Source organism: Lathyrus oleraceus, chromosome 6, assembly GCF_024323335.1.
Source record: "Lathyrus oleraceus cultivar Zhongwan6 chromosome 6, CAAS_Psat_ZW6_1.0, whole genome shotgun sequence".
Classification (NCBI taxonomy): Eukaryota; Viridiplantae; Streptophyta; class Magnoliopsida; order Fabales; family Fabaceae; genus Lathyrus; species Lathyrus oleraceus.
Window position 1 is genome coordinate 50032115 of NC_066584.1, and position 16306 is coordinate 50048420.

General features: G+C 34.6%; 1 protein-coding gene across 1 annotated transcript; it reads right to left on the bottom strand.

The window, feature by feature from the left end:
• Nucleotides 1-1524: 1524 nt before the first annotated feature.
• LOC127098303 (probable peroxygenase 4) lies at nt 1525-3636 on the bottom strand. The gene is made up of 6 exons (XM_051036863.1): nt 3393-3636; nt 3244-3324; nt 3043-3128; nt 2237-2331; nt 2002-2127; nt 1525-1910 (listed from the first exon to the last, which is right to left on the bottom strand). The coding sequence occupies exons 1-6, from the start codon at nt 3424-3426 to the stop codon at nt 1763-1765; spliced, it is 570 nt and encodes a 189-aa protein (XP_050892820.1). The 5' UTR covers nt 3427-3636; the 3' UTR covers nt 1525-1762.
• Between the last annotated feature and the right edge of the window lie 12670 nt (nt 3637-16306).

The following is a 16306-nucleotide window of genomic DNA, read 5'->3' on the forward strand; positions in this document are numbered from 1 at the left end:
TTTTTAGCCAGTCCTTTGGATAAATAAAAGTGTGGTGGCGACTCGATTTCTTTGTATACTTTGCTTATGGTTTAATCAATAAATCATATAGCGACGAATACACCGCTACAACTCCAATATGAATAAGGATATTAATTGTGACAACATAAAAAAAACAGCAATGTCATTCTTACACCCATTTTATACACCAAGGTGAACAGTGTTTTTTTAATAAAAAAATATATTTTATGAACAATACCATGAACAGTATTTTGTGAATAATATATTTTATGAACATTGTTATGAACAGTACCATGAACAGTATTTTGTGAATAGTATTCATGAACAGTAATTTTAAATGGGGAAACAAAGTTGGTTAATAAGATAAAAAAAAAATTGATTAATGAAGTGCTGAATCTGGTTAATAAACACACAACTATTTAAAATGATTTTGTGTAAAATAAAATTGGTTAATAAAATGTAATAAGTTGGTTAATGGAGCGATGAAATTGGTTAATAAATATTCAGATATTAAAAATATTTTTTTATTATAAAACAAAGTTGGTTAATAAAATATAAAATATTGGTTAATAAAAATATAAAATTGATTAATCATATTAATTTTAAAAATAATAATAATAGTTTTTTATATTTTTATAAAAAAATATTTATTACTATAATATTTTAAATACATTTATATCTATTAAAATATAAAAAAAAAGATACATGTAGGTAGCTGTAGTAGGAGAGAGAATTTAATGATAAAAATTAAAAAGATATTGTTTTGGGTCGAGGTGTAAGAGAGTAGCGTAGAAATATCATTTCTTGTAAAAAAAAATAGTTAAGTAGTATAGATATCCACTTAGGAGTAGTCTATAACTAACTCATCTACCTTGTAACTGTTGCAACTAACTTAATAAATTAGTTATAAGTTCTTACTTGCTTACTAACTTATTGCTTATCTAGGTAAGATTGGATCCTACATTGTAATATTCAGATTTGTGGAACACACATTAGATTCATTCTTCTTCCTCTCCATCTATGGAGTTCTAGTTTTTTGTTTTCACTTAACTAGAAAAACCATTCACAAATCCAATTTCATTTTTTAATTCGCGTAACCAAAAATCTAAACACCATTTCAATACCCTCTCCAAAAATAATAATCAAATCATTTGTACAAAACATCAAATAACCTTAGTTGAGCCTATCTATCAAATTCAATCATTTATATGAGAACTGCCTCTAAACTCACCTCAACACCTTTTCTAAAAAACTTGTTAAGTTTGTTGCAAATGAATTATTGGAGAATATGTGCGCTAATGAAGTCTTATCTTCGATTAGGGCAAAGAAATATGAAGGAAGGAAGCTAGAAATGACCAACAATATTGAATGAATTAGTATATAATCAAATTTCATTATATTTTTTTTCATGAATTGAGAGGGTTGACATCAAATTCTTTTATTTAAATTTTGTAAATAATAGATAAAATGAAATGAAAATTTCACATTCAATTCAAAATAAATAGATATATGAATTCGACGTCATATCTACAATGTGATATTTTGATAAATCAAATAAATTTAAAAATGTGACATATACATGACAAAATCACATATATTCTAATCTAAAATATAATAGATATAACTTAAACCTCGTTCCTTAAGATCCACACCTACGCTTACACAAAAACCGATAACAATATATATTATTGAAACTACTTGAAGAAACACAAATAGAAATTCACAGAGAAACTCCTAATATCACAACATAACTAGTAAATATTTATTTGTTTTTCTTTTCTGAATGTTCCTTTTCCATTTGTTCAAACAAGCTTCCATCATAAACAGCACGAACTGTTTCCTTGTGAAGCAAACCATTCTTATCTTTGCAAAGAACATATAAAATTTTCCATTCTGTGTAGCTAGCAAACCTGAACATCAAAATATTGCAACAATTTATTATACATTTAGTATAATATATTCAACAATAAATAATCAAATTATATGATAATATTTTTTTACCATCCTTTGTAATCCTTAGGCTCTCTATTTGACTTTAACAACCCCATCAATTCATCAGATGTTAAAGCATCTGGATTCTTTTTTGCATGCTTGATGAAAATCTCTTCAAATTTTGAAGGAACAAACCTAAAAAAAATAGAGTTCAAAAATATAAAATTAAGAGTTGTAATGTTTAGTGAAAAGAAAAACACTAAAAAAAATTATTTAAAATTTATATATAAAATAATAATATTACCTTCCTTGGCTATCATACACACCAGAGTCACTTCCATGTTTTGCTTTCTCAATATTTTTAATTTCTATTGGTAGAAATATAGAAGGAAATTTTCCCTACATAATCATAAAAATTAAAGTTGATTAATTCAAATTAGTAGTAGTAATTTTCATTTTCATTTTCAAGCATTCTTTTTCTTGACCTTGAATTCTTATCTCAATTGAATTGACAACCATGTCAATGTCGTTATCCAACAACCACTTTGAGTGATAGGAAGAAAAAAAAGAACAGACAGAATGTGTTTTTTCCAACTCATTATCTCTTTTCTCTTCAACCTTTATGATTTATTTTTTTGAATTAAAAAATAAATAAATTTTGAGTTAGTATTGTATTATTTTTGAAAAAGTGAAATGTTTTAATTTAATTATATATTAATTCCATTTAAATCTATTTTGACTCACCTTTTTTGTTTTTTTTATTCAATATTTGACCTAACTTTATTATATTCTCTTTTTAAAAGACATTGTGTACTTTATGTATTAAATTTCTAATATCAAATTCAATTTTTATTTATTATATGTCGGCAGATTAATCAAATCCTAATAATGTCATGGGTCCTTCTCTGCCAGCACTTGTATGTGCTTTAACTTTATACCTTTATTCTACTTTTCTAATGTATTAAAAGGATATGATAATAAATAATCATTTTTATTTTAATTGAGATATTCTCACATAATATATTAAAATAAAAAAATATACTTGCCACGTGTCACAATCGCAATGATAGCATAATTTCAGTAAAAATAAAAATATAAGAAAAGACATACCGGACGAGTTTTCTGGCTGAGACCCAAATTTATGAAAATACAAGCAACTGACGATAACAAAATTCCACAACCTATTGCTCGAAATCCTGCAAATTTGAAAAATCATTCATGAATTATTCTAAATAAAAAATGATAAAACTGAATAATTAGGGTTAAGATTGTTAACAGAAATTGATAATTAGAAGAGAAAAAAAACCTAACCTTGGAATGTTTCCCATGGATAAACGATACCGTCATGGTTTCGATCGAAGAATGCAACGTGTTTTTGCAGAACATTTTCATCTGCAAATTAACACGTTAACAAAAATCAATATCAACTCAGAAAATTAACGATGAAAATGTTGAGATACCTTGGTTGTTTGTGAGAGAAGATGAGGTTGCCATGGATATTTCGATCCAGAGAGAAATTTGAGTGCAAAGAAAATCGATATGAATATGAAATGTTATTACTATGATTTTGGTTAGAAGTATATATAGAGATGAAGATTAATGATGCATTGTGATTGGTAATGAAAACCGCTATGGTTTGAGTATGTATGTATCTGAAAACTTGCGTTTCATACTTTCTTTCTATCACATTCTTTACTTAATCGGAAAGTATTGATTTTCCCATGGTTTTAAGGTAAAACAAATTGGTTTTTTATTAATAAAAGTATACTTTAATCCTTCAATAACTAAAAAAAACATGCGTGCTTTAAATGTAAAGAATTTGTTTTATTTATTTATTATTATTTCTCTTTTTCTATTGACATTATTAACAATTTTTTTATAATTTATATCAAAAAGATATAAATGGTATTCTAGATGTTTAGGTATTTTTTTTGTTTTATATATTTTTTTAAATAATAATTTATTGTATTTATACTTTTTATATATTTTTTTTTGTTTTATATACTTTTTAAAATAATAATTTATTGTATTTATACTTTTTATATTATTATTTTTGTTTTATATACTTTTTAAAATAATAAGTATTGCATTATTATTTAAATAAATAAATAAATCGTTTGTATAAAAAATAATAAAAAGTCACTTAATTTGAGATAAAAGGAATATCTAATGTTAATTTACTCAAATATGTGGATGACACCATCTTCAACGGAGAAGTTAAGATTATCGATAATCGCAGTTTTCTTATGACTATCCTTAAATGTTTTGAGTTTGCGTTAGACCTTAAAGTTAATTCTGTCAAAAAAGATTTGTATGGATTTTATGTTCATTAGTGTCTTTTGGGATAGTCGTTCCTTAGCTTTAAAGTAGGTTCATACCTTTCAAATACTTGTATTTCTATTTGTATTAGTATATTTTTAAAGAGCTCACAAGGGGCAATGTGGAAAGTAAGAGATGCAACGCCTCGCCCTTAACGTTTTTCCTTCGTCTGCATGTTAGATCAATTGCCCTTTTATTAGTTGAGGCGCCCCTTTTTTGAAAATGTCTCCCACCTCTGGGATAGCTCACCTGAGGTATTAAAACGTGGGAAATGACATGTCTCTAGTCCACAACAGTATGGAAGAAGTCAAAGGGAAGATTAGTCATGTTCTCCTTAATAATAGAAGATTAAATATTCGCCTCCATGTTCTTATAGAGATGGTTGTTACTTCATAGGCACTGATGATCCAAGCCCAAAGGTTCCTATAAATACCTCAATCTAGTGGATTAAGGAGGAAATCGCATATTCACATCAATATTGGAGAAATAAAGTTTCTCACCTCCCTACATGATATAAACTCTTTAACAAACCCTATAAACTCTAACAACCAATTAATCACTAAGGATTGTCCTATATTGTACTTTTAATAAGTACAATTGACGCACATTGTGGACCCCAAATAAAACTGACTTGGGCCACCATTATAAGATTCACCAGGATTGTCATTTCACATTCATCCTCTCTGACCATCATGGTGAACAAAAAGATAACAACATTGGCCAGCGAGGAGTTTGACAACGAGGAAAGCACCATGACAGAGAAGTGTGCTGCCATGGACGACCTTCATCGTTATAACTAAGCTCTGTAGGATAATGTCCTTCATATCCAACAACGTCAACAGGAGGTTGGCCCAACATAAGAGGTTGAGGTATTAGATCCCCTAACATCTCTTAGATGAGATATGGGAAACACTCATTTTAGAGATTTTTAAGTCACCTTCATTGGAAAAATTCAATGGGTGCAGCGGTCCATATGAACATGTCTCCTCCATCAACACACGTATGACAACCATTGGAGCCCTAGATTCCTTAAAATGAAAGCTCTTCTTTGTCACCTTTAGGGATGCGGCTCTTAGGTGGTATATTGGCCTGCCTCGACTCTCCATCACCTACTACCAAGATTTAGTGAAGAAACTAGTCCACCCATTTATAGCAAGAAGGCATAGAAAGATAGTTGCCACCAGCCTCGTTAACCTACGTCAAGGTCCTTTCGAATCTATGAGAGAGTATCTTGCCTGCTTTAATGAGCCGATCATCAAGGTCATCCATCCAAATCTGGAAATGTTGGTGGGAGCATTTCAAAATGGTCTAAGGGCACGACACTTTAATGAATCCCCCGCCCAGAGGCCCACGTCTTCTATGGCTATGGTGATTATGTAGATGGAATGTTATATAAATGGAAAGGAAAGTAATGATGAAAAGACAACCAAAGATGTGAATTAGCGTACCTCTAATACCAATAGCTCATAGCAGCCGCGAAAGAATTATTGCACCTCGCCCATCAGGGATAGGACAACATTAAGACATAGTGGAAAATCCACATAGAACTTGACGCCCATCAAGGTCACCATACTAATGACTGATATCATCTTAAGAAAGAGATAGAAGGCCTGGCCCAAGAAGGTCACCTAAAGAAGTATGTCAAGAGGTAACTCCACCCAAAGACCAATGAGATATAACTCCTAGGGGAGATAGGCCTCAGGAAGTTTTTGATCTAAGAAATAAAAAGAACCAAGCAAGGAAGGCAACAATTGAGTTGTACAACATACTTTTAACATCACCGCAGAAGGATTCGTCGGAGGTGGCAATACCAGCTTTGTCCACAAAAGGTACGCTCGCTAAATCCTAACCATTGAAGGTTCGCCCATTGACTCTAATTTAGGAAAATTAGAAGCCTCATAAATTGAAATCTTCTTTTCCATGAAAGAAGCAACAAGCATCCACCCACATAAGGATGGTCCCATGGTCATAATCGTAAGATGCAACGGTTGGGAGATTAAAAGGGTCCTGATTTATCAACTAGGTTCTTTAGACATCCTCTACTAGGATGCGTTTGAGAGGCTCTATCTTGACTTAGATAACCTCAAGCCCTTCCAAGGATTGTTGCTGGAATTTTTTAGGCGAGCAAATTCATGTGAAAGGTTATATAACATTAAAGATCATCTTTGAAGCTGAAGAAAACTCCAGGCAAATTAAGGTAGTGTAACAACCTGTATAATATTTATCTAGAATAATATCATACAAGTGTTAATTTTTGGTACTGACACAACATAAGAGGCTAATGGCATCATTATATACACATGTCCAAACTAAATACATATATGGAACATGTTATACAATAAAGCCTAAAAAAATCTATAAACTATGTACAATATCTTCATTGTCACCAGTCCACAACGAAAGATCACAATAAGCAGCATCCCTTGACACATTAATGCATAGCTTCTCTTGTACGTATAACATTCAAACAACACCTCAAAAGTAGCAACAATATTGGGGTGAGATAATAATCTTAGTGAGTTCCCCTATCCTATGGGTACACTCGGCTCTAAAGGGTTTTCTACTTGAATTAAGACTTAAGTGTCTGAGGGATATTCTCAATGCATGGAAACATGTCACTGAGTTCTTATAACTCAAACAATCATTATTCAGATTCACGAAACATCAATCCCCGAGCGGACTTACGCTAAGCCATGCTCGTATGATTTGACTTTCGCGGTGGATATCAGGCTCTCTATGAGACTCAAACCCAGTTCAAGTGATTGTCACTCGTATGGGACTCTAACCCACTTAGAGTATCTTTCACCGTATGGGACTCTAACCCACTCTGGTGTCTATCTTTCCCCCATGTTCGTCATGGTTGGGACTCAAACCTAATTGAGGCATGAATCATTTGTGCCACATCCCCACTTACTATTTTACCTAAGCATTTGAAGTGGTATATGCACAATCACATTTGAATACATGATTAGGTCTCAACAATAAATAGGACTTTCAGAGCAAGGATCCTAACCAAATAGGACTTTTGGAACAAAGTTTCTTCACTAATTATCAAACCAACTCTCAAGGTGTTCATAAAATACTAGTTGTTCATCTTCACCAATTCTCACGGTGTTCATCTTCACCAATTCTCATATATACCCATATGTTCCATACAATGCATATTAGTTCGTTAATCATCAAACAGTTTTCCGTGATGCACACATAGGTACCGTTGTGTACAAGCATCACTGTATACTCATTTCCATAACCTAGATTATCTTTCTAAGTTATTAGTCAAGTTATTCTCATATATTTTCCTCACTCGTCATCATATGCTTTTAATCATTCATACATACACACAAGTATCACAATCAATCAATGTATATACATCATACATTAACATATAATTCATATCATACATTAAATTCCACAAGATTATATAACATGCGACAAGGTCCACGGGCAAGGTTATCACTCAACCCGCCTTAATCTAACTTATTCCACTTTCAAGTCTTGAAGTAACATCTGTCTGATCATCCTATGGTGGGAGTTCACTAGACTTAAAGGGAAAGGTTAAGTGGAATAGGTAATAGAGATATCTCTCTATATCATAATCATCTTCATTATATTCCTAACATGTCCATTCTCGCATCAATTGGAGCTACCATTCCCATTTTATGGTGGAAACGGGGAAAAAAGTCATAAATATACATACTAGTTTATCATCACTACCCTATAAATTATTGGCATTAAATTATGATTTTACTTCACTATCTAATAGTTCATTAAAATAAATTTCTAATGCATCTGACCGTGCATCAAACGGAGTTACGAAACTTAAGTTACGTCACAAACAATGCATAAGGAAAAACACATAAACCAGTCAGCTGCACTGAGCGCCATCAATGCTGGAAAATTGCCCAAAAAATGATTGAAGGCGCACTGAGCTCCCCCGGGCTGGGCTAAGCAAGCGTAGCAACACCTCCAACATTCAGAACTGATGAAACTCCATTCTCTTCACCCAAATCACTTCAAAACCATACAACATCAACTATAATCATGTACTAACATACCCAATCATCAAATACCATGAATTTCATCATTTCCCAACACTAAGAAACAACCACATCATAGTTTCACCATTTATTTGTAACATGAACATAAAATCAATCCAACAACAACACAACCACCAACACACCATCAAATGACACTCAACCATCATCAATATCATGAATTAATAACATGAATAATATAAAACCACAAGTAGAACATGTATCAACATCCAAATCACACCAAAACATGTTATCACACAAAACCTAATTCCCAAATCATGCATTTTCCTAAGCCATACTAAAACTACCTAGGAATTCACCTCAATCTAAGATGACGATGAAGATTAAAGATAATTTGGTAGTGATGATGTAGATGAAGGTCACCCAAGACTTCCTCTTCCTCATCTCTTCTTCCTTTCTCCCTGTCTATTCTTCTCTATTTTTCTCTTCTTTTTCTTTCCTGATAAGTTTCTTTCTGTTTCTTATCCACTTCTTCTTTTTGTTATTCTTATCTCTTTCTCTTTCCTTACCACCACATACACACACACACACACACACACACACACACACACACACACACACCACACACACATATATATATATATATATATATATATATATATATATATATATATATATATATATATATATATATATATATATATATATATATATATATATATTATATATATATATATATATATATATATATATATATATATATATATATATATATAATATTAAGTAGTGATGTAAAATATCTCAATTGATATTTTGTCTCCTAGTACCAATTGACCAATTATTAATGTTACCAAAATATCTCTTTTTGTACTTATTAATAATGGTCCTTATCTTTTAATATGGATTGATCTCTTCAGATTTTATTGGTTACTCTATTTGTCCCAACTGACAATATTTAGAGCACATAGGAGCTCAAATTGTTTCAACTGGTAAGAGATAGAGTACATAGGAACTGAATTGGTCTCAACTGACAACTAATTGATCATTTAAGGGAATATGGGATATTACAGATAAGGTATCTTGTCATTGATGCACCTTCCTCATATAACATGATTATAGGGCGGCCCTCATTGAACCAACTAGAAGATGATTTATCTACATTGTATCTATGCATGAAATATCTTCTCCCAAATGGGCGAGACATGGCCATCCATGAGGGGTTAGAATATCGTCAGGAAGTGCTACATGGAGAGTCTGAAGGTGAATAAGGTTAGGACCCTTGGTGTGAATGCTTTATGAGTAAAATTGGGGGGCAACCCGCGAGAAGAAGCTCCCAAAGATGGAAACCTGATAACTCCATTTCAGGAAAGCGTGAAGGAAAAGGTAAAGATATTTGCTCAAAATTTTAATTGATTAATTATCAAATAATTTTTAGCGTAGTTCCATTTATTATTTTTATTTATGCAAGTTACAATCTCTTCCATTTGTAAATTTAAATCCATGACATCCTTTGTTGGTGGGGTGTGCTCTTTTCCCATGTGTTGCCAACATGGCACAAGGGTTTTTAATGAGGCCCTCGCATTATTATATGAATTGGGATTATTATTTCTTTATTTGCAGAGAATTAAGGAGCGAAAGAGATCTTATCGAAACCACCATGTGAGGTAACCATATATGTTGGATCATTATACATGAGTATTTTCCGCCCCTCGAGGTGATTACACACGTTGGATCCTTATACAAGAGTCATTATCGCCCCTTGAGACGATTACACATGTTGAATCCCCACAAATGAATCCTTATCACCCTTTGAGGCGATCACACATGTTAGATCCTCATACATGAGTCTTTGTCGCCCCTCAAGGTGATTACATAAGTTGAATCCTCATACATGAATCCTTGCCTCCCCTTGAGGTGATCATACATGATAGACCCCCATGAAGGGATTCTTTCCGCCCTTAGAGTGATATTAGTATCCCAAGGAGACAACCATCACCCTCTAGAATAACAGTTAAAACCATGTTACAAAGTAATCCACAAAGATAAATCAAAAGTATACGAACATATCATTTCATTAAGAGTCACAGGGAACAAAAGGAGTACAAAATTGCCAAGTAAAAATCCTCTAAAGCATTCCCATAGCGAACAACATCTTATGTCGCTTGAGAATTTATTAAGGAGATCTGCCTAGCTTGTATGACCTCTTCATCATCTACTAAATGGCTTTCACTGACCACTTTGAACAAGTCCATCTGACTAAAATCCAACCTCGGATAGAAGAAGGCTATGTGTTCCTTCGTCTGCTCAAAATATTATTCGGAAGTATCCACCAGGTCATCTTTGAGTACAAGCATTTCCTCATAAAGTTTATTTAGAGAATTGAGGGCCCCTTCAAGAGATTCCCTTACTTTCATAGTGGAAATGGCATATTTCTGCGCCTCTACCGCCACCGCTCTAAGTAGGGTATTCAAATCCTTTTTCTTCTTTATTAGGGTCCTCACTATATCGTGACGTTAAATGATTATCCTCTCAGCCATGGCAAACTTAGATTTAAATTTATCAACAACTTGAGTATATTTCTCTCGCGTGACCCATTATATCAGAAGGCCCCTTAGTAGGTAATTTCTTGCCATCTTTGACAGCTCAAAGGTTGACTTATCAAGAAGGACTTTGTAATCAAAAGGGAAATCCTTAGGAAAAGGGATGTGAATCCTAGTAAACTTGATAGCATATAACAAGGCATCACTCCATATAGAGGGATATGGGCGAGATCAATCCTTTGTTAGAAAGGACCTTCCCTCAGCCCTAACTTCTCCAGTAACCACTATACGTTTGTCCTCCGACACTTGCAAGAGACCTTTCCCTTGATTTTGGATTTTAGGGTGACGAGCATTACCAATGGAATGGTCCTCTCCTAACCTTTTACCCTCAACTGTCATTCGTCCCCCTAGAAGACCCTAAGGGTTACCTGTCGATTGACATACGACCTTCTTCTTTGCTAAGCGCTCTTTCCTATCATCCACTAGAGTTGTAGGCATTTTTTATAAGAAAGTCATTGAAAAGATGTGAGATAAGGTAATACATACACAAATTCAAGGCAAGGGTCTTCCTTGACCATAAACTCACATAGGTAGTTACCTATCCTGCTATCATATCCTCGATCCAGAGTGATCGGTGTACAAAAGCTCATGAACTTAAAATCATCCAGTTCTTGAACCACATCTTGATCTCCTAGGGTAAGATTAGGGGTGGCAAAACGGGCTCGGCCCGCGGGGCATGCCCGTTTTTCCCGCATTTTTGTGCGGGGCGGGCCAAGGATTTAGGCCCTCACCCTCAAATGTGTCTGCCCCGCCCCGCCCCGTTTTTTTCGCGGGCTTTTGCGGGTGCCATACCCCCAAATTTGCCCGTTAAGTGTTCAGGGCATTTTTCAAGACATTCTAATCCATTTTCAAGACATTAATGTTAAAGGAACAAAGACCCAGCACACAGGTGGCCAAATCCAGAAAATGACTTAAACTGGCTTGCTCGCTAGGCGAGCAAAATCCTTCGCCTAGCGAACTCTTCACTGTACCACTCGCCTAGCGAAGCTTGCGAATACCAGAAATTTTGGGCTTCATTCTGAGCCCATTAGGTCACAAAAACTATTATAAATACCAAGACCTCATTCAGAAAAAGGGGAATAGAGACAGACAGAGAGACGGACGGTGGAGAGAGAGGGAACAAGCAAACCCTAACAGAGGCAACCGGAAAAACCCTGGAAGCTAACCAAGAGAATTCAGAACAACCCTAAAGGAAACCCTGAAGGAAACTCATCTGCACAAAGGTTACCTCCGCCCAACTCAATCCGACACCAACCCTAAGAGTGATCTGCCAATTCAACATTGCAATTCAATTGCAAACAGGTTTGCACTACCACTACCGCTTTATGCTCCCAATTTACATGTGGCATTATGATTGAATTTATAAATGTATCTTAGGTTTTGCATGTGGATTTAAGTATGCATGGATGTCTTGAATGTTTAAACATGTAATTTCTGTAATGGATGCCATAGGGTTTGGAGCTTGCTGAAATTGTACTGTTATTAAACTCAAAACTCGCAGCCGTTCGCTAGCACATCGCTAAGCGAACATGTAGCGAGTGTTCGCCAAGCCTTCGCTAGGCGAGGCAGTAGCGAACATGACAGTCGCTGATTTTTTTCCGTTCTGTTCTGTGCTTATCTGACATGTTCTATCATAACTATGTATTATTTGCCTGACATTATTACTGCTACGATTCCTTTGTTCAGTGCAACTATTGATCGCACCCCATTTGGTATTCTGACTTGTTTGCTGAATTTTGTGAGGGTTCACATACTCCCGAAGAAGGTAGCTTGCTAGGTATTCCACTTTATTTGTGGGGTACCCTTGTGGAGATTCATCCTAATTACCTAATTGATTACAAATGTTGCCTTTGAATATATGATCTTGGCCCTCTCTTTGTTGCCTTACGGTATTACGGTCATGTCCCGTGAATGTGGGGATACACTTAGCAAAGACCCTTCGATTAGATCATCATGTCACTATAAGATAAATCATAGTCCCTCGGATGTTGCCTACGAATATATGATTTTGTCCCTCGATGGCCCGTCGTTGTAGCCTACGGTTAAATGATGATCGTCCCTTCGAATGCTAAGGTATCCTTACAAATGTTGCCTTCAATGACCAATCGATGACCCTACGATGTCCCTTACATCCAAAGGACAAGACTACTTACTTCTCAATAGTAAGGACAGTTTTACCTTCATAAGGATAGGAAATACCCATAAAGACCTTGGGTAGGTATAACTCTTAAATGCTGACTCACAACTTAAAATACTTTTCACACCTCACACTTTGCAAAACATCTATTAGAAAATTACCACTTGGTATACATTCATACTAGAATCATTGCCAAGTTATATTTTTCTAAACAACTTTCAAAATTAAACGAGATAAATACTTTGTATACATTCGTACAAGAATCATGACAAAGTTAAACTCTCTTTTCAAAACATTTTCTAAACGGTTCTCAAACACTTTTTCGGACAAGAAAAACATAAGTGATTAAGCAATTGAGAGCCCATGGATAACCATGGATACAAAGGGTGCTAACACCTTCCCTTTGTATAATGTACCTCCCGAACCCAAAATCTAATCAAGGTCTTTCCTGTTCTTTTCCGCCTTTCCTTATTGGATAAAAGAAAAGCCGGTGGCGACTCTTGCTATCCGCGACATTTGCTTTCCGAAGCAAAACACAAAAGTCAGTTCACCGTATGACAGCGGACATGTGTATTTACATAAATTTTTGCATTTTTAGGCTTAAAGAGTGCAGTGCCCGCTGTAACACCTCAAAATTTGCCCTCCTCTCTTGGGACTAGCATATCATATTGCATATCATTTTTAGGTCATTAGGCATTGCATATTGCATATCATGTGGTTACATTGTGCAAGCCATTCTCCCAAGTCTTGGTCAGAAGATAGGAGGTCATGTGCAAGCTAGGGTTTTATTGACTGATCATTAGCCATCTGAGGATTGGACTGTGAATTAGGGTTTGGTGGTTCTCAAGGAGATTGGTCTTGATCTTGGTTGCAAGGATACATCATCATCATGATTTGTCATCATCAAGTATTGGAGCATATTCCTTGAGATTAGGGTTTTGACCACTGGTCAACCCTAATCAGTTGCATTGGGCCAATCAGGGCATGGCTAGGAGATGGGGTCTATGGTGGATATGAGGATCATTCCATGATTTTATGGAGCTTATTGAGGCTAGGGTTTCATCCTGGAGCCATTTCATCAGAAGATTGGGGCTCAGATTGATCAGTGCATTGCCAAATTCATCTATCAGTTGAAAAAGTCAACTGTGGTCAACTGTGCTTGATTTTATGGATTTGGAGGTGGGAGAGGGCAAGAGACACTTCATTCATGTTGGAACAAGTGTTATTTGACATGTCAAAGATCAAGAATGGAGAAAATAAAGTCAGAACAAAAATTGTCAAAAATAGAAAGTGACTTGTAATGGAAGTTTCCAAAAATGGAAAGTTTTTGACCTCAAAATTACATGTCCAAGGAAGCTTCAAATGAAAATTTGTTCAACATGAAAGTTGTAGATCTTGGTCTCACCTTTCCAAAAAGTCCAAGAACTTGAAATTCCCATGTATGGTTGGCAAGTTATGGTCCATTCAATTTCAAAAAAGACCTATAATCAAAGTGGCATAACTTTCACATGGAGTGTCCAAATTGAGTGATCTTTTTATGAGCAAACTCCATTTGACATGTACTTTCATGGTGCATAATTGGAATTCATCAAAAATGGTCAATGCAAAAGGTCATTTTTCAAGTGCACAATTAAAAATCCAAGGGCAAAATGGTCCAAGTTGAGGAATAATTGGAATTTTGGCATGGGAGTTTTTGCAACACCTCACATATGCCAATTGGAGATGGTTTGAATTGTCACAAGTGCTCAAGGTCCAATATTTGGCTAGGTCACTTTTGAACTTCACTTGAAAATGCAAAATTTGGCATGACATAGTGAAAATGAAAAATACAATGCCAATCAACATGGGATCAAAGCCAACACATCACAAATGATATTTAGAAGATGTATGAGCTGTCATACAGCTGTCATAAGGCCCAATGTGAAAAGCCAATTTTGCCCTTGCATTGAGAAAACCACATTACACTAATCAAATTCATTTTTGTTAATTGGTGATTAAGGAGGTGATTAGAGTGAAGTATAAAATCATAATTGTAACAGAATGCTCTCATAATTGCAATTCTCAAGAAATCTAACTGCTTTTCCCTCCATTTTCTCCCAAATTCATCAAAAATCTTCATCACATTTTTGATCCGAACTCCATCAATTCTCCACCAAATTGGAAAATTCTTCTTGATTCGTGCTCCATACATCTTCTTCTCCAACTGTTTTGGTGAATCCATTCAAGAAAGCTTCCAAATCGCGACTGCTCAAAGTGTGGCCAACAATGGTGATTTGAGAAATCTTGCAAGTTAAGCATTCTCGAGCTAACCTAACATCTCCAGTCAACTTCTTAAGGCTTCTTCTGCATCTGTTTTGAGGAATCAAGCGTGGAAACAAGCTGTTCAACAACTGCCATTGCAAGGTGCATAAATTTCGAATCTCTTCATTTTGTGAATTTCCATATGCTTTTTGAAGTGCCTTCCATGTAGATGATCATGATGTAGTTAGATTTTGATTTAGTGAACTGTAGAAGGAGATATGTTGATTTTATGATTTGATGTCGAAACCTAAATCGCTCGATCCGGATTGTACAGTAGGAGTTAGGATGAATTGGTTACACATTCATGATCCAGGCACTTAGACCTTTCCAATGGATATACGTTTGTTAAGTTTGGTGAAGTTTTGATGTTCTTGAGTTTTTGCGTTTTCTGGAAAATTTTCTTGAGAAAGTGATGAAGATTGCTGTGTTTGATCTTTCAATTTGCCTTGGCCGTTTGAATCTTTGTTTGCCGCGCTCAGGAGCCAATCAGATGGCTCCGTTTTCATTTAACGAAGTGACGTCGTTTTGGCGCTTTTGCTGATAATTACGTCCGTGCCATTATCATATAATTATTTATATTATTTCATTTGCTTTTTCTTTTTTTTATTTCATTTTGAGGTTTGATCTTGTAAAATTCATAACTGATTCAAAAATCATCCAATTTGAGTGCAATTTTTTGCATTTTTCTCATGAGAATGTGTAGAATTTAATGGATATTTTTTGGATTTTTTTTGCATGTATGGAAAAATAAAATGCTTAGGGATTGTTTGATGTGTCACATTTTTGTACACTTTGCCATATCTATCATGAAATGCTCATACTTCCAAAGAAATGATTGAAAATTTTTGTGCTTATTCTGGACATGTTGATGGTGATTTCCATGTAAAGTTTATGATTTTTGGATACTTGGTGATTGAGATATGATTTTTTGAATCTAGGTGTGACAATTTGTGTCACACCTAGCTAGGTCAACTTCATGAATTTATTTGCATGACCTAGGATTGTTTGATTGGGTTGAAATT